General features: G+C 40.0%; 2 protein-coding genes across 3 annotated transcripts; both read right to left on the bottom strand.

Moving 5' to 3' along the window:
• Nucleotides 1–23: 23 nt before the first annotated feature.
• LOC148902742 (sodium-coupled neutral amino acid transporter 3-like) lies at nt 24–19832 on the bottom strand. The gene is made up of 17 exons (XM_088990180.1): nt 19689–19832; nt 19406–19614; nt 15228–15311; nt 10753–10837; nt 10561–10676; nt 9041–9114; nt 8382–8474; nt 8220–8301; nt 8049–8131; nt 7860–7918; nt 6987–7124; nt 6791–6870; nt 5370–5470; nt 5087–5211; nt 3825–3969; nt 3646–3749; nt 24–2947 (listed from the first exon to the last, which is right to left on the bottom strand). Exons 3-17 carry the CDS (start codon nt 15266–15268, stop codon nt 2843–2845), a joined length of 1431 nt encoding a protein of 476 aa, XP_088846306.1. The 5' UTR covers nt 15269–15311; nt 19406–19614; nt 19689–19832; the 3' UTR covers nt 24–2842.
• Nucleotides 19833–22319: 2487 nt separating this feature from the next.
• apex2 (apurinic/apyrimidinic endodeoxyribonuclease 2) lies at nt 22320–25923 on the bottom strand. 2 transcript variants are annotated; one of them, XM_088998639.1, is made up of 6 exons: nt 25716–25923; nt 25541–25624; nt 25176–25356; nt 24948–25091; nt 24800–24869; nt 22321–23297 (listed from the first exon to the last, which is right to left on the bottom strand). In XM_088998639.1, exons 1-6 carry the CDS (start codon nt 25828–25830, stop codon nt 22389–22391), a joined length of 1503 nt encoding a protein of 500 aa, XP_088854765.1. In that variant the 5' UTR covers nt 25831–25923; the 3' UTR covers nt 22321–22388. The 2 variants fall into 2 exon arrangements, with proteins under 2 accessions (XP_088855558.1, XP_088854765.1); XM_088999432.1 differs by lacking the exon at nt 25541–25624 and having other exon boundaries at nt 22320–23297.
• Nucleotides 25924–26305: the final 382 nt, after the last annotated feature.

Below are 26305 nucleotides of genomic sequence, written 5' to 3'. Positions count from 1 at the left end.
TACTTCTATTCTCAGAGCTCGGAAGGGCTACAAATGAGACATACTTTATTGACAGACCAAATTAATTTAAAACTGTACAGGAAGAACACAAATTCAACAATGATTTTAGTCAACATTTACAGACACGGAGATAATTAATTTACTATTAAAATACCATTGATTGTCATGTTTCTATAGAAAAAGATGAACACATATTGGATGAGTTTCCCAACTGTGTTACACGTGGTGGCAAGGGTATCAAACATAAGGTCCGTGGGACAGAACCTGTCCACCCAGATTCAAACACAGCCACTAATGAAAAATAAACTCCAGTGCAAATGTTCACACTTGTTTCAAAATTGGTCCCACTTGACAGCAAACCGGGGTGAACATGACCCTTGAACTCAATTTAGTTTGACACCCGTGCTCTATGGTTTGAACATGTTACAGTAACTGCATTCATTGTTTGATTTGCAACAACGGAAACAAATTAACTTCCTTTTACAGCGACAAAAGCCCACAAATGGCATCGTTTTCTTTTTTTTTTTTGGGTTGCAGCTTTTTTTTTTCTACATAACTTCCAATAATCTCATCTTCACAAACTGTCAGAGCAACTTAATCATATTTCACACAACGTATTGTTAACTCATTCACTGCCATTCACAAATATATTCAGGAATTGAAAATACGACAGAACGCCATTCCTGAATTTGTTTGGGTTTGTTTTTTTTTCATGCTTGGGTGCCGATAAAGCGCTTGCCATGGCCTCCGCCGATGTCTTTTTTTGTTTCCCACAAGGGGGCAGTATTTCCCTTTTTTTTCTATGTTAGCGCTTTGTTCCAGCTTCAGCTGTTGTTGAAGCACATTATAAAACAATATGTAATATTGTATTTTGGACAGCCACCCTCAGTTCAAGTTCATATAACTCCAGACCCATATTATTTAGGAATTAACTCTTTATTCTGATGAAAGAAGATCGTTCAAGGTTTCTAACGCTCTATTGAATGTTTATGTAGTCCTAAAAGTCAATATTCTGTGGGTCCTGGAAATCAAGGGACAATGAATAAAAAAACCTGGCACTGGAGTGGACACATTTTTGCACATGTCTGGCAATGAATGAGTTAAAGTCAGCAAAATGCACATTTTGGTAAAAACCTCAGTGTGGCATTAACTCTCATCGTTATTTTTGGTGAAGGTTCAATGCAAAATTTCACCATGGAGGAACTTAAACTCTCAAATGGGGTCATAAACATGCACCAAATGAAATGTTGAATTCATTTGAATGCCAAAAGATTAACGCTTCTTTCTGCCTAACTTACAGTCGTGCCTTGAGATACGAGTTTAATTCATTCTGTGACTTTAATCATAACATAAATCGTCTATCCACATTGAAATTAATGGAAAGGCAGTTAATCCGTTCCAGCCTCCCTTTTTTAAGAAGAAAAATAGCACTGTGCTACTCATGCGTCTGTCTGCCTTGGCGATGAAATACAGTGATACCTCGGTTTACGAACCCCTTGGCTTACGAACTTTGCGGTTTACGAACGTTAAATTTATGAAAATTTTACCTTGGCATACAAATTATTTTTCAGGACACACACACAGGGCGCCACAATGAGTGATGTGTTGTTGGCGAACGAGCCTGTTCTCCTAAAAGAAAATGGCAGCTGACTAAGTTTTGTCATCGATTCCCCGCCCCAAGTCTTCGGTTAAAGCCACGTGATTGGTCAAGAGCGCAGCAGTGAGGGGAGGTGGTTTAAACAACAAGAGACAGGCAGACGACAGAGAGAGAGTGAGAAAATGGAGAGAAAACAGTGAAATTTGGACTCGTTTCAACTTTGATAGTTCAAAGGCAGAGTGTAGACTGCAAGGTTAATCAGGCTCCACAAATAACCCGCAAAAGGCATCTGAACACGTGTTGCAAAAAGCTATCAACCCATCTAAACAGAACACAATTGATGAGGAACAAGGTAAAATTATCGCAGAGAAAGCACCTGCAAAGGATCATTCCTCAAGATGGTGAAAGAAGAAGGCTACGTTCCTCATCAAGTGTTTAATGCTGATGAAACAGGCCACTCCATTCCATCAAGCTATCAACGACCATCACAAAGGTAAATAAAACGACTTTATTATACTGTATAGTTTATTTCTTTAATTATAATACCATAGCACATTTATTATACATAAAATAAGGTATATTATGTGTAGTTTTAAGGCCTAGAAAGTAGAAAATTATGTTTTATGGGGACCTGGGAACGGATTACTCTCATTTTAATGGTTTCCTATGGTGAATTAATTTTTGGGATACACACTTTTCGCCTTACACACTCTGTCTGGTAACCAATTAAGTTTCTAAGCCGAGGTATCACTGTATAGTTATTCACCCACAGATGAAGAATAGCTTCACAACTACAGCAATAAGATAAGTCAGGTCGTTCGTATCTCAAGGCATCGCCGTGTATTGCAAAGTCGAGATGGGAAGTAGGTGTACAGAGAACATTGGGCAGTGACTTGTTGCTTTTCGGCAGAACTTGTGCATCCATACCCTCAATTGGATTGAGTCACACTATTGCTATTTTTTTCTTAACTCCCTTTGCCAGTTTAAAAATGGAGTACTGCATATCTCAGGCTGTAGCAAAGGGTGAATTCAGTCACGACAGTCCGTGCTCTGTCCTCCATTGCAGGGCCTTCAACGTGTCCCATTCTTTGGGTTTTTTTTTTTTTTTTTTAGATTTCTTCTTTCAACGCCAGCATGTACTGAGTTGATGCTGGAGAACAATATATTTACTGGGCGGGGGATGGTAGGGAAGGTGAGGGGGCGCTTCAATTCACATTGAGTTATTACTGGAACCTCAGCAACCGACTAGTGTCCACCGCCGCTTCGATTCTCTCCGCTCACCCAGTCGATGCAGATAAATGATAAACTCACAACCATGAAGACGAATCCCAATGCAGCAAAGCACGCAGCCTATAGGAGAAAACAGCGCTGCATGAAATGAGCGGACCGCCAATCCAATACAGGTAATATCCGATTTACGACCGGGTTCCGTTCCGACAAAACGGTCGTAAGTTGAAATCCATTCAAAATGGTGATGTTTACTCGACAGGATGTCAATCTGTTGTTTTTAAGCAACGTTTTCTATTGAATACTATCATAGACCAAACTGTTTACAGTTCATTTTTATAACTTAGTGTCATTTTTATCATTTTATATTTCATATTATCGATTTTTATTACTGTATAACTGTACCTGTAATGTATACAAAACTGTTTACTGTACAGTTCATTTATAAATGTTATACTTACCCTGCTCTCCCTGCTAACGGCCAGAAGAGGTCGCCAGACACACACGCATAGACTCAGGCGGACGTCGAAGGAAAAAAGCCGTGTACAGTACTACAGGAGATGTTGCCGAGACGGTCTCTGTACTGTAAAACTACTGTATTGCGCGTAGTAACGCAGTATTTTGCTGCGCGAGTGTGTGACATGCTGGCTGGCCAAAATTGTAGTACGCGTTGCCGGCTGCTTTCGCGGTGCGGTGTCAGGCGCCAATTTTTTTTTTTAAAAAGGGTCTGACGGTCGTGCTCGTAGGTACGGGTGGTTGTAACTCGCGCCGGTCGTAACTCGAATGTTACATGTATTGTGTACGACGGCAATAAGCGCTACCTGAATTTTGGGTCTGGACAGAAAAGGTTCTTGCTCTGAAGGAACGATTCGTATGTAGAAAATTCCAGGCAGGATAAAAATGAGGCTCGGGGCTGATGTGGCTCCTGTGAAGGTATTAAGAGAGCACATTTTGGTGAGAACGTCAGAATTTGAGGTTATAATTGAGAGCAAACAGGTACCGATAAGTCCAAAAATGTCACGGATGGACGGCACGAAGATGACGAGCAGGTTGACCAGAATGAGGAGGAACAACGCAATGCAAATGTGTCTAGCCCAGTGGAAAGGCTTGTCAGGACACAAGATCTGAAGTACGGCCCGGCGGATCTACAGTGGGAAGAATGGAAAGGAAGCATATCGTATGTCATGATTCAGGTTGCACAACCGACACCATGTTTTTTTGTTTCTTAACTGACATCAGAAAAACGTTTTATAGCATCTAAAATACCCAAAACACGCAGTATGATATTTTTAGTCAAATGCAAAACACCTATAAAAATGACTTAAAGTGTCCAAAATCTGCAAAAAAATTGAGTTGCGAATTGGGCATTTTCAGAAAGTCCCGCCTCCAGTTCGTAACGTCACGCCAAGACGTCTTGAATTGCTGGAGAATCCAAACAATGGCTTCAAATTCGGAGAATATGCTTTCTTGTTACACATCCAGTTATGAATATGATTCAAATAGTTCTGAAGAGGAAAGCATACATGTTTGCAATCGATTAAAGAATTTATTCCGTGACATTTTGAGGCAACATTGTCTCACCCAAAAATAGGCACAAAATGGCGACCTCCTGTGGCCACCTCCGTTTCCACAGGCTGATAAATTCCTTATATGGAGCTTGGACGCCCTCTTCTGGCGGCTTTTGGGTGCAACACCAGGTTTTCAGACCAAACAAGTACAGCAAAATACATTGACGTGATGGAAGGACTGCTACAATGTGTCTTTTTTTCGGTCAGGGGGTGTTCCTTTAGTGATGTCACGTACGGACTCGTCACCAACTCAAAAACAAGACTTCCTGAATATTCAGCGCGAGTCTTAAAACGTAAAATATAGATATATGCAGTGGAATCTTATTAAAATACGCTCAGTAGAAGTCATTTGAAGCCATTTTACAAATTATTGACACAACTTGTCCGGAGACGTCGGTTGTCCTTTAATAAACAAACAATAGTTCACAGAATGTGTTCCTAAATCTGAAGGGAGACATTTTCCCCCTCAGTTTTCTGTGTGTGATCTATGGTCTAAAAAACACCAGAGACAAGAAATCGTCTTTTCAAACAGTTTTCATTCCAAAAAATAAGCTACTAATATCTTAAAAGGGATGGTTGGGAATAATAGTTAGATTAAAAAAATGTGAATATACTTTTGCTGCTGTGAAATGTAAATTTCTCCACTGCGAGACTAATAAAGGCATATCAATTCAATATATGACACTATTCTTACTGGGAAGAGAACGACAGGGACAGTCAAAGTGACAGCCACAAGCACGGCCAGGCGCACACAAAGGATCAGCACGTCGAGGGGGTCCACACGGATGTAGGTATGCAACAGTTCAGACTCCACGGCACCTAAGAAAAAAGAAAAGCAAACAAAAGTGTTCACGCCCTGCTCAGTCTTGCACTTTATTCACATCACAGTGCAAAATGCATAAGCGGGAGAAAAACAAGTAGGTGATTCTTTTAAATACACGTCGTTCATATGCAGCGTAAGCGTCTTTTGGTCTTACCATAGAACGTGAGGTATCCAAAAAGTGCCGTCAGCAGGTACATGACGAACATGGCCAAGATGGAAATGTTGGCGACATTCTGCATACGCTTCTTAGTGGCACTAGAAACAAAAGGATAACCGTTCATTTTATTTCCCCATCTCCTTTTAACATTTCTCTGTGGGGTAAATACAATAAGTAGAGACACATTTATGATGGAATAAAAGGGAATTAAAAATGTGTCACTCAAAACAGTTTACAATAGACAGTACATTAGGGTGTAAGAACAGACATATACAGCGATACCTCCGTTTCCGAACCCCTTGATTTATGAACTTTTCGGCTTATGAACGTTAAATTTATGAAAATTTTACCTCGTTATACGAACTATTTTTCGGGATACACACGAAGCTTCCTTAATGAGTGACGTGTCGGTTGCGAACGAGCCCGTTCTCCTAACAAGAAAATGGCAGCCGGCTTGTTTTGGTCCTCTATTCCCCGCCCTCAGTCGTCGGTTAAAGCCACATGATTGGTCAACAACGCAGCAGTGAGTGGGGGGGGGGTTTACGGACAGAGAGAGAGTGAAGCCATTCTCCAAAAAAGAAAATGGCTGCCGACATTTTTTGTCCTCTATTCCCCGCCCCCAGTCTTTGGTAAGCTACGTGATTGGTCAAGAACGCAGCAGTGAGGGGAGGTGGTTTAAACATTAAAGAGACAGACAGATGACAGAGAGAGAGAGACACACAATGGATAGAGAACAGTGAAATTTGGACTCGTTTCAACTTTGATAGTTCAAAGGCAGAGTGTAGACTGCAAGGTTAAAATTCCCATCAATCAGGCTCCACAAATGACCTGCACAAGCCATCTGTACACTTGATGCAAAAAGATATCATCCCAGCTAAACAGAACACAATTGATGAGGAACTAGGTAAAATTATCGCAGAGAAAGCACTACAAGGGATCATTCCTCAAGATAGTGAAAGAAAAAGTGTTTAATGCTGATGAAACCGCCCACACTATGATGATAGAAGAAGGCTATGTTCCTCATCAAGTGTTTAATGCTGAGGAAACCAGCCATTCCATTCCACTCCATTCCATCAAGCCATCAACGACCACCACAAATGTCAATAAAATGACTTTATTATACAGCACAGTTTATTTATTTAATTATATAATACCATATCACATTTATTATACATAAAATAAGGTGTAGTTTGTGTGGTTTTAAGGCTTAGAAAATTAGAAAGTAGAAAATTATGTTTTATGGGGACCTGGGAACGGATTATTCTCATTTTAATGGTTTCCTATGGGAAATAAATTTTGGGGATACACACTTTTCTCCTTACACCCTCTGTGTGGGAACCAATTAAGTTCGAAAGCCAAGGTATGACTGTATTGTGAAAACTGAGGCGCACGAGAACCATTCTCTCAGCATGACTTACTCTCGTAGCTCTGTGTAGATGGGCAGCACTTCGGGGTGGCAGACAAATGCAAAGGCCAGAATTGGGATGGTGTATGCCGTCTAAAAGCCAGTCGTGCAAAGGGTTAGTGACGGTGTCTGCTCATCTAATTGGAAAATAAGAACTTGCAATGACAATTGAAGACAAGCCAGTGGCGAGAAACACGTTGCGGTCGTACCTGTGAGTTGATAGTGAACAGTTTGCCGTCGCAAAAATCTCCCGGATCTTCTGCAATTGTGTCGTTTTCGGCCATGAGGGTTGCGTTATGTTGAATATCCTCCAGCGGACAAGGGATGTTGAATTTCTTATAGATTACCTAAAAGAGGAATTGGTGGTGAACACGCCAATGTGTTCATTGATGTCAGATGCGGGACATTTGAATTGAATATTACAGTGAGACCTCAACTTACAAACACCTTAACTTACAAACTTTTCGTCTTACAAACATCAAATTTATGAAAATTAAACCTTATAATAAGCACTATTTTCATAATACACACCCACCACGGCTGGCGGAGTGATCTTCGGCGGAAGCACACGACCGAACAGCACCAGAAGTTAAGTTACCAACAGTCCTTATGGAAGGTGACTCTCCTTCCATAAGCCATCAATGACCATCAAAAAGGTAAATAAAACTTTATTTTACAGCAGTTTATTTCTTTACTTACAGTCCTCATGTAATGCGCCTCTCTTTCCAAACAGCAATTCCCTTTGACCTTCGACCTCCAATGCCATTTCATCAAGCCATAAATGACCATCACAAATGTAAATAAAATGACTTTATGATACAATTCAGTGTATTTCTTTCATTACAATACAATAGCACATTTATTATACATAGAATAAGGTATGTTGTGTGTAGTTTTAAGGCTTATTTAGTTGAAAAGTATATTTTATGGAAACCCGGGAACGGATTATTCCCATTTTAATGGTTTCCTATGGGAATTTTTTTTTCGAGATACACACTTTTCACCTTACACACTCTGTCTGGGAACCAATTAAGTTCGTAAGTTGAGGTCTCACTGTGTTATTTTTTTCCCAACAGACTCACCGAAATGAGGAAAAAGACCATACAAGAAAGTGAGAAGCCACTTGTATATCCCAGATAACCTGAAGTGAAACACATGACTGAACATGAATATTGATGATGATGACAGGACAATTTTTGCCCACAAATGTATGAGTGACAAAATGACTAGGGGGGGGGGGGGGTGATTGATGACAGCTTAAGAAATCATACCAAGTTGTTTCATGAGTGCAAGAGGAAGGATGATGGCAGCACTAACAATGAGGATCAAGTAGTTTCCATTCAAGAACCATTCTCTGAGACCAAACCAAAAAACATAATTTAAAAAAAAATCAGTGCACAAATCTACTAAGACGAAGTCAAATGATGATATTTGACACTCACCCCGTGTTTTCATGTCTGCCAAGAAAAGCTTGAATAACCAACGGGAGCTCGGACTTGACAATGAAGAGATAGCTAGACATTGCTGAAAAAAAAAAAAAAAATTAAAACATGCTCAGTATATTCAATTGTCATAGCGAAAGACCACAAATTATTTCATTTTACCTCCGACATTGTGTATCGTGATGATGCTCCCCGCCAGAATTTTTCCCGGTGGGCCAAAAGCTCTGTTCCCAAGCTGCTCATAAGCCCGAATGCCTGAAAAGACCCAAACCTTAGCAATGCCGCCCTAAAACTAGTTTGTATGGCAAGGATGTGCAAAGTTTTCGTCACGATTTGGTTGACGACCAACGGGTGGCGCTGTCGGCCCCGCCTGCACCTGCACAAGTGCTGGTCTTTCCCAATCAGTGACAGTTAAAAGGACTCCCGGCACGACCATTCGGTGTCGGGTCATTTTTGTATGCTTTGTATGCAATTGTGTGCATTGTGCATTGTCTATGCTGCACATGTGTTTGTTTCACCTTGGCGGACTTTTACTCTTGGTTTTCATTTGATACTTTGTGTTTTTTCTGTTCAGATGATTTTTGTTTTATTTTAATACAATTTGTCAAACACAACCTCCTGCTCCCTCCTACCTGCTTTTTGGGATTCGCAACCACCATCACCACCTTGCAAACCGTGACAGTTTTTTTTTTTTGTCATTGACCCCAATTTTAAGTACAACTTGCCAGAATTTAAAAAAGGAACATAAAGTAAGTAAAGCAATGCATGCAAATGAGACAAATTTGGATCCATGCTATCCAGTATAGCACAACACCTCTTACCGACAACGCCCGCACTTCTCAGCAGTAGGTGGATTGAATACGCGGACAGAATGGCAATGAACACCAACAGAATTCTGAAAAACAAAAATAAGCAAATACAGTGATATCTCATTTTACGAACTTTTCGCCTTAACGAACATTAAATTTGCGAGAATATAATCTTGGCATACAAACTACTTTTCGGCAAATGAACCAAACCATACGGAGCGCCACGGTGGATGGCAGACAACAGGAGTGATGTCACTTTGAAAAGGACCTATCATCTGCTAGGTACAATCATGGATAATATATTAGACTGAAACAGATAGCTTAAAGTTTTAACTGAGTAAGTGCATGTATACTAAACTAACATATACCAATAACTAAACTGCATACATATATAGACTAACTAACTGATGAGAATAAGTAGAAATGAAATAACATTGGATGTTTTTAGGATGTATATACAACTAGTTCTAACAGCGCTATTGTATTGTAATTAAAGAAATAAACCGTACTGTGTAATAAAGTCGTTTTATTTACCTTTGTGATGGTCATTGATGTTGTTGCCTCTTGATGATATCCGAGTGAAGTTGCCGTGCTTTCTCGGCGATAATACCCTCACTCACACTGTCCCCTGCTAACTGCTTTTCATTAATCCAAATGAACAGAAGTTTTTCAACCACTTCTATTGCCTTAGACCGTTGCGTAGACAACACAGAAACACCCTTAGCCACACGTAGTAATGGTCGACTTAGCATACTGCTACTGGGACGATAAGTCACACAAACGCACACCTCGTTCGTGTTTTTCGATGATCTCCTCCTTTTCAACTGTAATTTTCTTTTGTGTCCTTTTAGGCTTAACACGAGCCTGTGGTGGGGTCTTTTTCGGTCCCAAAAAAGCAAAAGTATCCACTCCATAACAAACCACGCCTGCACTGAGTGCATTCAAACAAAGCGGGTGTGGCAAAGTAGTCCGGCAACCACGGTGACACTGTTCGGACGTGTGTTTTGGTGTTCTTCCGCCGATAATTAGTCCGCTAGCCGTTTTTATGCCAATATTATATACAGTAAAGTCTCGTTATATCGATATCGGATATATCGATAGTCCCGGTTATATCGATACTATTTCTATGCACGCACAGAGAAAATTACATGCAAACAGGGTCGGATATATCGATAGTCCTGGTTATATCGATATTTTTTCGGACTCCCTTGAATATCGATATAACGAGACTTTACTGTATTTATATGATTAGCGCTATGGACAGTTCTTTTTATGAAACTTTTTTGTGCAGTTGTATATTTCAGTTTCGTGACATTTTCTTTGGTGCATAGAATACTTTGTTTTATCTTTGGATCCCCCCCCACCCTCCCACTCCTTTTAATTTTGTTGCTGTAGATTGCAAATTTCCCCACTGTGGGACTATTTAAGGCTTTCAGATTCTGATTACATTTGTATTATTTGCCCAGCCTTGGAAGGTTAATGGCCTTAACATGTCGAGCCCATGTGCAGATTAAAAAAAAAAACATACATACATAAAAAGAAGGATTCCAGTGTTGGACATGGCAAAAGCCAATCCCAGAATTCCGCTTCCCATGATGGCATTACTGAGATTGAAAACGGACATCCCAAATGAAGTCTTCCCTTCAAACTGCACCAGATAGACAGATTAGCGAATGAGTGACAAGTGAGAGAGTTAAAAAAAAACAACAACAAAAACAACTCACATCTGTGAAATGGCTTTCTTTTTTAGCACCGGCTTTCTGTGGGAGAAATTCCTCATGTTCAGCCATGGCATCCAGTCCATCGAAGCTACAATGTAAACAAAGCACATAATTGAATTGAACATAAATTAAACTAAATTACAATTTGTAAACCGACCCACGGAAGATCTTTTACGACTGGTATCAATGGGTTTATGTTTGCTTTGAGCTTTCGCTCCTTGTTCAACTTCCGTTTTATGTCTCTGTGTAGATTGTGAGTCATTTAGCTTATTATGCTAATCCAATAATTACACAGCAGTGACATCTGGTTGCCTCGATTTAACTTCTTTTGAACATTTTATTTGTTAATGCATATTAGCCATTTTGGAAGGAAAATGGCTAATTGAACTCATCCGCTGCCATTGGTCTGTGTAAGCTCTCAGTCGTACAGGAGCGGTCCATCGATGAAAAGGTTTCTTCAGCCGTCATCTGTACGTCTTTGAAGGTGTCGGACGTTTCGCTTCTTATCCAAAAAACTTCGTCAGCAAACTAAAGTCTTGCTGGTAGTTTCAGCTCGCTCTCCCTCTCTCTCTCTCTCTCTCTCTCTATATATATCTATATATATATATATATATATATATCTATATATATCTATATATATATATATATATATATATATATATATATATATATATATATATATATATATATATATATGCTCTCAGATTGGGGGGAGCAGAGGACTAATCCCTGCGACTCCACTGATCGCTTCTATTGTCCTGACTAATGACTGGCCTGATTGCCCAATTTGCCGTGGTATCACCTCATCATCATGACTAATCCTATGTTGCCTAAGAAGTCTATACATACAATAGACAAGATGGCGGCCAAGCTCCATTGGAAATGGGCTGATTTGTCTGTTGGGAATTTGTGTCAACTAGTATCAAATAGTAGTCTTGGTGCAACACACAACGATTCACCATTGTGTTATTTATGTGTTTTCCTTCTGATTTCGCCATCAACACGAAGTTTTCAGACCAAACAAAGTACCCAAAATGCATTGTGTGTGGCTTTCTTGGTCAGGGGCGTTCCTTCAGTGACGTCACGTCTGGAATCATCATTAACTCAAAAACAAGACTTTCTGAATATTCAGCGGGAGTCTTAAAACGTAAAATATAGCTATATGCCGTGGAATCTTTGTAAAATACGCTCAGTAGAAGTCATTACAAGTGATTTTACAAATTATGGACACAACGTTTACGGAAGGCCTCGGTTGTCCTTTAAAGTGTTTGTGTTTTCATGCTTTCATTTTTTTAATATGCACACCTTGTTTGACGTAACGACACTGAACGACGTGCCCTTTAATTCTATCGCAATGGTGAAGCCACACTGTTCCCAGCGAGCGGTATGCCAGGGAAATGGAGAATTGTTCCCGCCATAATGGCATTCATTATCACCATTCACGTGTGTTATTAAAACTCATCGTTATTTGAATGTGTGTCTTGTGCAATAGTTGGGTTCAGTCTTCCCGGACAGTTATGTCAAACAATAGATAAAAATGTATTCAGATTTGGAAGCTGACTTGACTGGCGAGTTCATCTGGCTAATGTTAGCTGAGATAGCTAATTAACTAGCTAATACTGTTTTTTTTCCCCCTGCATTAGCTAACGTTAGCTGAGCTACTTCATATTTCTGGCTAATTTAGTCTTATGACTTTGCAGGTTACTTGTTAATTTTTTCCCCCCAATTCATTTAATAAAAACGGAGTTATTTTCTACAAATAGTCTATCATCTATCTATGGCTACAGGCAGCGCAAATGAATGCTCTTCCCTTTGGCGAGAGACGTTTCAAAGAATCTGTGTATCCAATGGGTAATAATAATAATGCATATAATAATAATAATAATAATAATAATAATAATAATACATTTCATTTATAAGCGCCTTTCAAAACTCTCAAGGTCACTTTACAGTCACAGAATAAGTTTTTCTGTAATAATATAACACTATTTCTGAGTAAAGTGACACAAGATCCTCTTTCGGTATGCATAGTTTTTGTGACAATTCTATAACTTATATTTTTTTTGTACAGTATGTGAAATTGATTTAATTTTCTGGGAAACAATTAACCCATTTGTGTCATATTTGATACGCGGGTTTCTTAGACCTCTATCTCACATTGATAGCTAGATAGCCAGCTAGCCAGATAGATAGCTAACAGACAGCAAATAGATAGCAAGCTAGGTAGCCAGCTAGCCAGATAGCTAGCTAATAGACAGCAAATAGATAGACTCCCCGCGCGGTCTAACTGGCTGGATAGCTATCTAGCTACATATCGGTTAGCGAGCTAGCTAGCTCTCTATCGATTTGAGCTACTTCCAGCTAGCGCGTGTGGCTGCCGCTGCTCACCCACACAAAAACTGATCTTGTGACTGTAAAGTGACCGTGAGAGTTTTGAAAGGCACTTATAAATGAAATGTATTATTATTATTATTATTACATGATGAACTTTGATTAAAAAAAAACACTTTGTATGTAAGTAACATCTCAGGTCCCAAAAATCTACATTTTCTGGCTATTCTTTGATGGTTCAGGTCTTAAAGGGTTAAGTGTCTTTTTACAGAAAGTTTTTTTAGGAGTAGAACCACCAAGAATGCATGATGCATGTGACTCGAAAACACTCAAGACTTGATTAGCCAGATTGGTGTGGTCACATTTGCTCGAGGCCCTGTCCACACATGTCCGACATTTTTTTCTCGGTCCCTTAGTACCAAGTAAGTATTGTGGTCAGTGTTGAGAGGTTATTTTATGACGGAAAAGTGTTTCATTTTCCAATTTTGCCATTTTTTTACAACCAAAGAGAAGTATAAGCAGATGCGAGAAATGTGATTGAAACAACAGCTTCTTGAGCAAGAAACAGCCTCTTTTGTTCTTGTTATAGCATTTCATAAATGTGTCACTAATAATGTGGATTTGTACGGAAGAGCATTAGGGCCAGGTTGAAATACAGTAAAGTCTCGTTATATCGATATTCAAGGGAGTCCGAAAAAATATCGATATAACCGGGACTATCGATATATCCGACCCTGTTTGCATGTAATTTTCTCTGTGCGTGCATAGAAATAGTATCGATATAACCGGGACTATCCATATATCCGATATCGATATAACGAGACTTTACTGTATATATTTTTAGAGATAGGGTATAGGGTTTTGAGAAAAAAGCTAGATTAAAAGTCACAAATTTGTTAGATTTAAAGGACAACCGACATCACTTTTTTTGTTTCCTAACTGACATCAGAAAAACGTTTTATAGCATCCAAAATGCCCAAAACACACAGTGATATTTTTAGTCAAATGCAAAACACCAATAAAAATGACTTAAAGTGTCCCAAAACGAATTCAAAATGATGTCGGAAATGGTGAGTTTCAGAAGGTCCCGCCCCCTTGTTCGTGATGTCACGCCATGACGTCTTGCCTTGCTCCAGAATCAAAACAATGGCTTCAGATACGGAAAATATGCTTTCTTGTTACTCCTCCAGTTATGAATATGATTCAAATAGTTCTGAAGTGGAAAGCATACATGTCTGCAATCGATTAAATAATTTATTCCGGTCATTTTGATGCATCTGGAGAGAAATGTAGTGATACTCTTTAGTACTTACAGTACCCAAAAAAAAAAAAAAGCCAGAAGATGGCGACAAAGCTCCGTGGAAATTGTTTCATGGGAAGTTTTGTCAGCGAATGTCAAATACACTGCAGAAGTCTTGGTGCAACATATAACGATTCACCATTGCGTTATTTATGTGTTTTCCTTCTAATTTCGCCATCAACACGGATCAACACGAAATTTTTAGACCAAACAAAGTACCGCAAAATGCATTGACGTGATGAAAGGACTGCTGCAATGTGTTCTTTCTCAGTCAGGGGCGTTCCTTCAGTGACGTGACGTGAGGACTCGTCACCAACTCAAAAACAAGACTCCCGGAATATTCAGCGCGAGTCTTAAAATATAGCTTATATGCGGTGGAATCTTTGTAAAATACGCTCAGTAGAAGTCATTTCAAGCCATTTTACAAATTATGGACACAACTTGTCCAGAGACGTTGATTGTACTTTAAATCTAGCAAATTTGCCAGTTTGAATCGAGTAAATTTGTGACTTTAAATCTAGCAAATTTGTGACTTTAAATCTAGTAAATTTGCGAGTTTGAAACGAGCAAATTTGCAACTTTTTTTCTCAGAATAATACCCCATCTCTGAAAAAATATATATTTCAACCCGGCCCTAATGCTTCATGCTTAATCGCATAGATTTGCTCTCCAAAAGGTGCTTCTAGCAATAAAAAAAAATATATATATAAAAAAAAAAAATATATATATATATATATATATATATATATATATATATATATATATATATATATATATATATATATATATATATATATATATATATATATATATATATATATATATCTTCATCATTCATAAATCTCACCCATCTTCTCGGCTGTGTCCGTTCAGTTTCTGAAGCTCCATTCTGATACACGAGACTTGCTGTATTGATTAAATCCTCTTCAAACTGTAAGTGGAAAGATATAGACACATTTAATTTCGAATACTTCATGTGTGATACTTCATATCCTTCCCTAAGTATATCCAGGAGTAATAGTATTAGGCTGTCCCAGGCATTTTTGTGGTTTGTTTTCGAGCAGAAGTGTGATTTTTTTTTTAGCCGGCGGGTGGCTAACACTTAGGGCTACTTTGAAGAGTCCACAATTCTTTCTGTAAGGATCATTATTAATGAAGCAGGAATCTAAAGTAAAAACAAAAAGATTCTTTAATCTTTGGGACGGCAGAGAGCGTTTTGTAAAAACGGACAGGATGTGACGTCACGACAGGAAGTCAGAGAAAATAAAACGATGTAAAGACGGACAGGAATGTGACATCATGACAGGAAGTCTGAGAAAATAAAACGATGTGTAAGGAAAGAGAAAAGTTGTTTAAAATGTGTTCGTATAGCGAATTGCCCAAACACTTTTCCACCTTGTGTGAAAACCCGGTTTCAGAAAAACAGCACCAAAGCATAATGCTACCACAATCAGGAGTCGATTAGAAACACTGTCCCCACAAAAAAATATGCAGAAAAGCTTACGAGGAAGTGGGCTACAACCTGATCTGGTTTTCAGCCAATATCAGGGCACACATAGACGCACACTATGGACATTTTAGAGCACAGGTGTCAAAGTCAAGGCCCGGGGGCCAAATCCGGCCCGGCATATCATTTTTTTTCGGCCCGTGAGAGCAAATCAAACTTGTGAAATTCCATGATGCTTGCTAAAATCCGAACCAAAATGTCATATTTTTGGATGTAAACCACAATAAGTCATTATTCTTGACTTTAGATTTGAAAACTAGTCATTCATTAATTTGTTGTGCGTTCTAGATGTAATATGTGGAGGGGATGAAACATTCTAATTCCTTCCTCAGATTCATAACGGCCCTCAAGAGGAAACCATAACTACAATGTGGCCCGCGGCAAAAAATGACTTTAACACCCCTGTTGTAGAGTGATCAACTAACCTACCAATCGCGTTTTTGGAATAAAGGCTCAGGGAGAACATACGCACTCGTCGCAGACAGACTCGGGCCGGGTTCGAACCCACCAACTCTGCACTGCGAGGCATTTTCAGCACAGTTTATCCTGCGCTCATCCCAGCTGACTCCACATGAAAGGCGGAGTACACCCTGAACTGGTTGAAAGTTAATCGCAGGGCACTTAGAGAGACAAAAAAACAAAACATTCACACCCACAACCACAAAACCGATTTTACGGTCAAGGACGTGTACTAGTAAACCATCAGTGACTTCCTTCTTCTAGAAAATCTGAAGTTTGGGGTAAATGAAAGCACTTTATATGGTTGTTAATGTGTGTTGAGTGTGTTTTATTTCAAGTGACTTTGAATGTGATTGGTTATTTCTAAACACAGCCATATCCCCAGTTATAACAAGGGAAACTTACTTCCCCTCTCAAAAATGTGCATTTTTTTTCACTTGTGTAATCCAGCTATAAAAGTTATACAAAAGCCTTCTCTGCAGCTTGGATTGATTTAGAAATAGCACCACTGAAGGCCCAGGTGTAATCTCCACGGCCCGTCACTGCTTTTTAAATGATAAAAACCGAGCACTTTGAGCACTGGTGTGTACAAAATGAGCGACTTGTGCTGGTACAAATGACAACTAATTCCAAACACGTAAGAACGAAAACAACGTGACTTGAGTTGAGCAGTCTCGGGACACGCACACGGCCAACGAGCTGACTGTCCTGTGGGGTCAAAATGACAAACGTGATGCGAGGATTGAAAAGTGAAGGTCTGCGCTCGTGCCACTGGGTCATGGGATACCACCCCTTTCCACAGGTCACCCACACACTCTTGAGATTCTTGCACGTGGGGACCAAAGGACACACTGATTCAACACTATGTGACATTCCAAAGACTTTTTCCTGCACTATTCCCACATTCGTCATACAAGAGGACTACTGACGTCGAATGAGCCTTCAAGCGGGGCCCACACACTCAAAGGCTTCTTGTGTGAACGCTGTTATTTTAGCTGTTCAGTTGTGTCAGACGCAACTGCGAAAGCACAGATGAGTGGAATGTATCCAGGCTCCAGATAATAACAATCCTTGGAAGGCTGGTTCGCTTGAAACTATTTCTTCACAGGAGGTTTGACTCCGGTTACTTTTTAATTTCGACAAACATTTTTTATCTTTCGGGACAATTTCACTCCAATTTAACGCAACGCAGACCGGCTAACCATTTAGCCAGCTCAGTCTAAACTAGTGATGTGTCGTTCGCGAACGAGCCGGTTCTTAGAGCCGGATCTCTGAAGTGAATGAAGAGAGCCGTTCCGAACAAGGAGCCGGAAATGGGAGCCGACTTTTTTTGTCCTCTATTCCCCGCCGACAGTCTTCGGTTAAAGCCACACGTGATTGGTCGATATCCGTGGTAGAGGAGGGAGGGGAGAATTACAGACACACGCAGCAGTGAGGAGGGGGAACGTTAGGGTAGACAAGTGGACAAATGTTATCACATTATGCTGTTATTATTATTCAATTACATATTATGTTTTTTACTAGTTGGTATCATAGCATTATTAATATGAAAAGCAAATTAGTGATAGCTGATCATCAGACCAGAGTAACCACAAGGAAAGTGAACGTTAGTGGATGCTCTCTGTGCACATATAAATCGAGCCATATAAATAAAATTATTTGATATAGTGTATTTTTTACATGAGTAATTCGTTTATTTTTTCACATAATTGTACATATTTTTTGATAGTTAGTTAATTTAAGCAACAAAAAAACAAACTGAGGAGCCATTTGGGAGTCAGAAGAGCTGGTTTATTTGTAATAATAAAGAAAAATGGATCATTTTTAGTGAGCCGAGCCAAAAGAGCCGGAAATCCCATCACTCGTCTAAACACTTCATTTTGATTACATAAATTGAGCCTGCAGTTCAAGTCGGGTGAATGGACTAGATAGTTATGTATAGTGTGTATCCCTTTTGAGAAAGTAGCTATCTAACGTGTGGACTGAGGTTATCATTGTCATCAGAAGATGATTTCTTTTTATCGGACGCAAATGTCACTTTCGGAGTCCTTTTTCACAAGTCTGTCAAAAAAAAAAAATCACGAACAACAAAAGATTGACAATCAGTCATGTGATGTCTACTAGATGGGTTTCTCATAATATGACAGTACTATCTTTGTTAAAGCTTGTAAATAATAAAAGATTAGATGTTATAGGGAACTCGATATCATCACCCCCCCAACAAAGAAAGCGAACGTGTGAAAAATGCTATTTTCAAAAGGACACAGAAACATGTAATGAATATTTCAAACATGTCTCCAGGATCATTTTGTTGACTTCATAAAATAAGCTCACACAAAAAAAATGAAGCAAAACATCGTGTAAAGTAAACCATATCTTTACAATACATAATGAATTATATAGCGCTTTAACAACAGCTGAAGCTGGAACTACGCGCTTAACATGGGACACCGTAAAAATACTCACAAAGATCATTGCTTACTGTTACAAATGTGCACTTCTATTTACAAATGTGGAGTTATAAAATGACAACATAAACGTTGCTCAGGAGGGAGGCTAAAATGGCGTCAAATTTGCCTGAAACAAAATTAATTATAAAAGGAGTTATATTAATCTATATCAACAACAATAATAATAATAATAATAATAATAATAATAATAATAATAATAATAATACTAATAATAATAATAATAATGATATATTACATTTTAAGCGCCTTTCAAAGCTCTCAGGGACACTTTATAGTCACAGACAAGCATAGGTATACATATCTATCTGTCTCTGTGTGTTATTTATTTATATGTAATATACAAAGGCCTGATCATTTAGCTCGCATAGAATGTTTACATAATTTAACATTTTCCAATTTCAAGATTTCATGAAATTGTCTCCAGATGAACGAGTTGGAACAGTGGAACAATTCTAATAACTTTTCAGCGTTCACACATCGCTTAACAACCACATGGTGCAGTCTGATGCAAGAGCGGCTCACTATTGGCAGTTCTTACCCCCACTCCCTGCTTCAAAATTTACACTTTTCTCACAAGGAGTTACTCACCTAGTTGTAAAACAGCACGGATGGGTTTCCTTCCACACACAATGAAGAAAAAAAAGAAAACGTCCTTGAAATGCACTGCAAAAAAAAAAATCAATGAGCCCCGGCTCTGCGTTTTTGTTGAGAAAAGTTGCAATGCTTTACTCCCTCCAGAGCTCCTCAGGAGTAGTGGGAGGAGAAAGTAGAGAGATTATCTGCAGGGGCGGAGGGTTCTAGGGGGAAGGGAAACACCCAGAGTTAACCCTTTGCTCGACCACAGGTAGCGGTCCCACGGAGAGACACGTACTGTGCTAAAAGCTTGCAGAAGATCGATCGCTTGAAATTGCAAAGCAACTCAGTCAATCGAGTACAATGAGTACCAAGTGGAAATGGAGAATCATTCTGATCCAGTTGCTGCAAAAGGAGAGAAGTGGCAAAGCGGTTGTCACCACAGATGGGTTTTGTTGGGACACGAGCGGATCCTCCCGGAGGCTGGAAGTCACAGCGATGCTATATTGGTTAAGTAGATAAGGTAGATAAGTGCTTTCTTAAAGCTGCCAGCATGTGATTGTGCTTACCAGTGGAAACATTGTGCGAGTTGTCCATGTCCAGTAAATCCCTGGCCAGACACGGAAGGAGGGATGGCAGAAATAAACAAGTGATTGCAAAACAATATTTAGTGGCACATTAGTGTGTTTCAGCAGCGGTGGGCCGTCACGGTCTGCTAAGCCTTCTCTGTTGGCCTAAAAATATGTAGCTAAATCGCGGACTGATGTTAATTATATTTTGTCCGTGAATTCTTCTTAAAGGACAACCGACACAATTTTTTGGGTTCTTAACTGACATTATAAAAACGTTTTATAGCATCTAAAATACTCAAAACACGCAGGCCGATATTGTAGTCAAATGCAAACCACCAATAAAAATGAGTTAAGGTGTCCCACAACTACTGTACTTCAAAATGACCCCGGAAATTGCGAGTTTCAGAAGGTCCCGCCCCCTTGTTCGTGACGTCACGCCAGGACGTCTTCGCCTTGCTCTAGAATCAAAACAATGGCTTCAGATTCGGAGAATATGCTTTCTCGTTACTCATACAGTTATGAATATGATTCAAATAGTTCTGAAGAGGAAAGCATACATGTTTGCAATCGATTAAAGAAGTTATTCCCTGTCATTTTGAGGTATCTGAGGGGGCAAATGTAGCACCGAAAAGAGGCAGAAAATGGCGACCTCTTGTAGACATGACAGTGAATTGCGTTTCCACAGGCTGACAAATCCCTTATATGGAGCTTGGACGCCCTCTCCTGGCGCAACACGAGGTTTTCAGACCAAACAAGCATTGACGTGATGGAAGGACTGCAACAATGTGTCCTTGTTTTCGGCCAGGGACGTTCCTTCAGTGACGTCACGTACGGACTCGTCACCAACTCAAAAACAAGAGTTCCTGAATATTCTGCACGAGTATTAAAATGTCAAACATAGCTATATGCGGTGGAATCTTTGTAAAATACGTTCAGTAGAAGTCATTTGAAGCCATTTTACAAATTATGGACACAACTTGTCCGGAGACGTCGGTTGTCCTTTAAACGCACATCCAGAAAACTGTGTATTGAGCCGTCTTCTTTCATGTTACAGCACAAGTTTTGGCATGCGCACACTTTTTACATCTGTGAGTGAAGTAAAGCAAGATCTTTTTGTGCTATTTTTGTTTGGTGGTGTGCCGTGACATTTTTCTCATGTCTCCAAGTGCCTCAGGAAACTATTTAGCACCCAGAACCATGCAGACATTACAACGTACGACAAGTAAAATGGCTTCCATTCACTTCACTCATTGGCAGGAAGATTTCAGTTGACTGATAAAGTTTAACGATAGTGACGTAGGAGTTTTGTTTTGCACAACCAGGAAACACCCATTTTCTTTATCTTAGCGTGCCATGAAACTTTCACTGGAACGTATGCCTGCACAATACGGCCATTAAAACACCTGCTTACATTTTTCACTCAATTTCTGTTGTGGCTCAATATTACTTCACATATAATGCGTGTATGGTAGGGTCATCTTTTGAAGAAAATCAAGGCTTTTGGGTGCGCCTTATACACCGGAAAATATAGTACGGTAATAGTTTACACAATAGTTATGTGTCGTTCGCGAACGAGCCGGTTCTTAGAGCCAGATCTCTAAAGTGAACGAAGAGAGCCGGCTCCTAATAAGGAGCCGGAAAATGGGAGCCGTCTGATTTTCAGCCATTTTCAATTGTAGATGACAAAGGATTCATAAAATATACTTATGCTCTCAACCCAATCTATGCAATTCCAAGCAGGAAATATCCCCATTGTTGGGCGATTAAAGGCTTCTGATTCTGAAAACACTTTCTCAAAGAATCATACCAGATTCAAATATGACGAATAACGTGCTAGAGTCCAAGAATGAGTCAAAAAAGTATCCACAGGGAAAGTGAAAGTTAGTGGATGCTTTCTGTACACATATAAATCAAGCCATATAGATAAAAATATTTGATAGTGTATTTTTTTACACGAATAATTAGTTTTTCCACATAATTTTACATGATTTTTAGTACTGACTTAATTTAAGCAACAAAAAAATGAGGAGTCATTTGGGAGCCAAAAGAGCCGGATCCTATTTGTGAGCCGAGCCAAAAAGAACCGGATTCCTGACACGGCTACATAGGATTAGTCATGATGATGAGGTGATACCAGGGCAAATTGGGCAATCAGGCCAGTCGTTAGTCCTCTGCTCCCCCCCCCCCAACCTGAGAGCAGGGACCAATCATAGCAGAATCCGGCAACGCCACCATCTGGACAGTAGGGATATATATATATAGGGTCGATACTACCAGAAAGACTTTAGTTTGCTGACGAAGCTTCTTGGATAAGAAGCGAAACGTCCGACACCTTCAAAGAAGTACAAATGACGGCTGAAGAAACCTTTTCATCGATTAAAAGGCAGTTTATTTATTTTTTAATGGACAGAGAAGAGGGGGGGGGGTCACTTCCCCCTTTCAACCCACGCAAAGAAGTTACAGCGAGCCTCTAGGTTGGCAACGTGCCCTTGAGGACGGGCGCACACAAAGAACTGGCGGCCCACGTTGGGCCCCTCTTTCTTGACAGTACGCAGAACACAAGGCTCACCGTGAACCTTACAGGCAGGTGCTGCAGGAGGACCGTGAAGTACGGATTTCCAAAAGCCAAAAGATGCTCCTTTGTCGCTATGTGGGTTGCGTGCGGTCAAATGTTTACCTTGTGTGGCGCTATGAAGCTGTGACGAAGAACCAAGTGTTTTTTCATTTTTAGCTTGAAAGAAGGCTAGAAGGTTGCCATTGGGTTTTGAAGATGTTACTGCTGTTTTGGCTTTTTTACTCTTCTGCTTTACACAGTCTGTCCTCATGATTCTCTTTGTGCCCATGACGGTTATATTCTCCCTCTTGTCAACTTGTTCCTGAGATCCAGGCAGGGCCTCTTTTGATTCCATTTCACGTGACTTCTGGTCCACCTTGACGAGAAAGCTTGAGATTTTCTGTTGCTTGCCGGCAAACTCAGGCAGGTAACAAGTAGCAAGAGGGGGCGGCTTAGAGTTGGGTAGAAGAACGCACCGGAGAACCCCCCAAACGGGACAGTGATCCGAGCCCTCCACCTCCGGCATGATGTCGGTAGCCACGAATTGCTCCTTTGCAAGCTGACGGTCAGCGAAGATGTAGTCGATGCGAGTGCCGTAGTTGGTACGACGAGCCCCCGTGAGAGTGGACCAGCATGTAAAAGCGCCAGTCCGAGTCGGGTGGAAAGAACGAAATGTGTCGATAAACTTGGCGTTGTGGGAGAAATCTGCTGAGGCTGATGTTTTGTCATCCTTTAAAAAGACGTTCAACCATTTCCTGCCAGGGTTGTCCTCAAAGTCATCCTAAAGAACAAGAGGAACAGTGTACACAACACAAGTTACTGCATCACAAATTGCAGGTTTAGAGACAGTCATCAAAAAGGCTTTTACAACCGCCAATTTATGTTCATATTCACCCAAAAATGTCTTTAAAGGACAACCGACGCCTCTGGACAAGTTGTGTCCATAATTTGTAAAATCGCTTCGAATGACTTCTACTGAGCGTATTTGACAAAGATTCCACGGCATATAGCTATACAGTGAGACCTCAATTTACGAACTTAATTGGTTCCCAGACAGAGTGTGTAAGGCGAAAAGTGTGTATCTCAAAAAAAAATTCCCATAGGAAACCATTAAAATGGGAATAATCCATTCCTGGGTTTTCATAAAATATAGTTTTTAACTAAATAAGGCTTAAAACTACACACAACATACCTTATTCTATGTATAATAAATGTGCTATTGTATTGTAATGAAAGAAATACAGTGCATTGTGGGTTTTCTTCGGTCATCATAGTAAAATTATCTGCAAAAAGCTCCAAGTAGGCGATCGACGTGTGCATTCAATGAGAGGGGGTGTGCAAAGTAGCGCCGGCTGGAGCGCTGTTCGGTCGTGTGCTTCCGCCGAAGATCACTCCGCCAGCCGTGGTGGGTGTGTATTATGAAAATAGTGCTTATTATAAGGTTTAATTTTCATAAATTAGAGGTTCTTAAGACGAAAAGTTTGTAAGATAAGGTGTTTGTAAGTTGAGGTCTCACTGTATTTTCTATTTTGAGACTGGCGCTGAATATTCAGGAAGTCTTGCTTTTCAGTTGGTGACAATTCCTGACGTCACGTCACGAAAGGAACGCCCCTGACCGAGAAAGAGACACACAATGCATTTTGGGTACTTTGTTTGGTCTGAAAACTTTGTGTTGATCCGTGTTGATGGCCGGTTTCCTCAGCATTAAACACTTGATGAGGAATGTAGCCTTCTTTCACTATCTTGAGGAATGATCCCTTGCAGGTGCTTTCTCTGTGATAATTTTATCTAGTTCCTCATCAATTGTGTTCTGTTTAGCTGGGTTGATAGCTTTTTGCATCAAGTGTACAGGTGGCTTATGCGAGTTATTTGTGGTGCCTGTTTGATGGGGTATTTTAACCTTGCAGTCTACACTCTGCCTTTGAACTATCAAAGTTGAAACCTCACCCCCCCTCACTGCTGCGTTCTTGAACAAACACGTGGCTTTAACCAAAGACTGGGGGCGGGGAATAGAGGACAAAAACAGTCGGCTGCCATTTTCTTGTTAGGAGAACGGGCTTGTTCGTGAACGACACATCACTCATTGTGGCGCTCCGTGTGTATCCCGAAAAATAGTTTGAATGCCAAGGTATAATTTTCATAAATGTAACGTTCGTAAACCTAAAATTTCGAAATGTAAGCCAAGGGGTAAGTAAACCGAGGTATCACTGTATTATATTGGTCAAATAGTATAGTATGTGTGTTGGGGCCTAATAAAGGGTCACTCGAATGTCCAGTACTTACAATTTCATTCGGGTCACAGTGATCTATTGGTCGATGAGAGGTATTTACATCCCCTAAAAGGATGACAGAGCTGGAAAAGAACAAATACGAAGTGAGAAAGGAAGAGTGTGTGCCAGTTGAATCCAATCAATGCAAGATTCGCTCATACCTCCCGTTCTTCAGAATAGCTTCAGCTCGGGTTTGAACCAACTTGTAGAACTGCTGCTTGAACTGTTTTCGTTCTGGCTTTTCCGGGTCAGCTCGGGGACAATAAACATTTATCACAGTAAGAATTTGGTTTTTTTCCGAACACCTGTCAGGACAGACAGTCATGGTACTTACAAAATACAGCCACACGTAAACATCCTATCAGTCCAACTGAGTTAATGTTCTTAACTGTACTCTGTGTTGAGTGATGATGGCTCGGCCTTCGTTGTCCAAAAGTTGCAGTTCCTCATGTGTAAACTCGGACTGGTTACCATAGCAACCAATAACCCCCGCCTGGTTCGACAACAGACCGGTGAGACCTTCTTCAGCAGCGAAGGGTGTGGCGTTAGCCTTGCAAAAAGTGGCGACACCTACACACAACGAGTACAATGTGACATCAAGAGAGTCTGGCTCCCCTTCTCGGTGAAACTGCCGGGGTTGATCACCTAATAAGTCAGGCTCAGTAGATTTTTTTCTTTATCATATTAAATTGCTGGCATGACTGAGCGAACAAAAAAAATAATTGTAACGATGACAACGTCATGGATAACAAACCTGAGTAGCCGCTGCGCCCTCTACAGAAGCTGAAATAGGAGTTATAGCCATCAACGATGGCAATCCTCTCATCAAGCAGGTCTCCTACGAGCGATTCGTGTAAATCGAAATAAAAATCGAAAAAAAAAAGTTGCATTAAGTATTTTAAACAGCCCGCGTGTTATTCTCTACTTACTTGTCACTTTGGTCTCTTGCACGCATATGATATCAGCGTCCAGCGCATCGAGCGTCTTTTTGATTTCACATCGGAACGACCGTATACCATTTATATTCCAGGTGACTATCTTCATTATATAAAATATTAAAAATATGCACAACACTGAGAAGTTGTATAAATGTTAGTCATTACTCGCTGATTGTTTTTCCGTACACCAGGAAGTACAGCGGAAGTTGAGTGAGCACAAGCGGAAGTGTATTTCGTTGTCTATATTTGTATACTGCAATCATACGTTGCTGGGTAAAATATTTCAGACTTTTACAGGTAAAATTATATCTGATAATTTTAAATTAAATTTGGAGGCAATCGTCATCGTGGGCATTAAATATTCATTGACTGCGCCTCCACTAGAATCGTGCGTAAACATTGTCCCCATATTAGATGTACATATCTCTGACACCCAAAATAGGTGACAGTGAATATGGGGATAAAAAATACAAATGAGCAATGTGTGATGATCGCAGAGGTGTTTAAGCTTGAACATTTATTTAAATGCCCAACATAACCAAATATTAAACCTCTTTGGAATCTTACCCTCCTCCCAAAAT

This window comes from Hippocampus bargibanti, linkage group LG01, assembly GCF_051943395.1.
Source record: "Hippocampus bargibanti isolate YZ-2025 linkage group LG01, ASM5194339v1, whole genome shotgun sequence".
In the NCBI taxonomy this organism is placed as follows: Eukaryota; Metazoa; Chordata; class Actinopteri; order Syngnathiformes; family Syngnathidae; genus Hippocampus; species Hippocampus bargibanti.
This window is presented reverse-complemented; position numbering and strand designations above follow the sequence as displayed.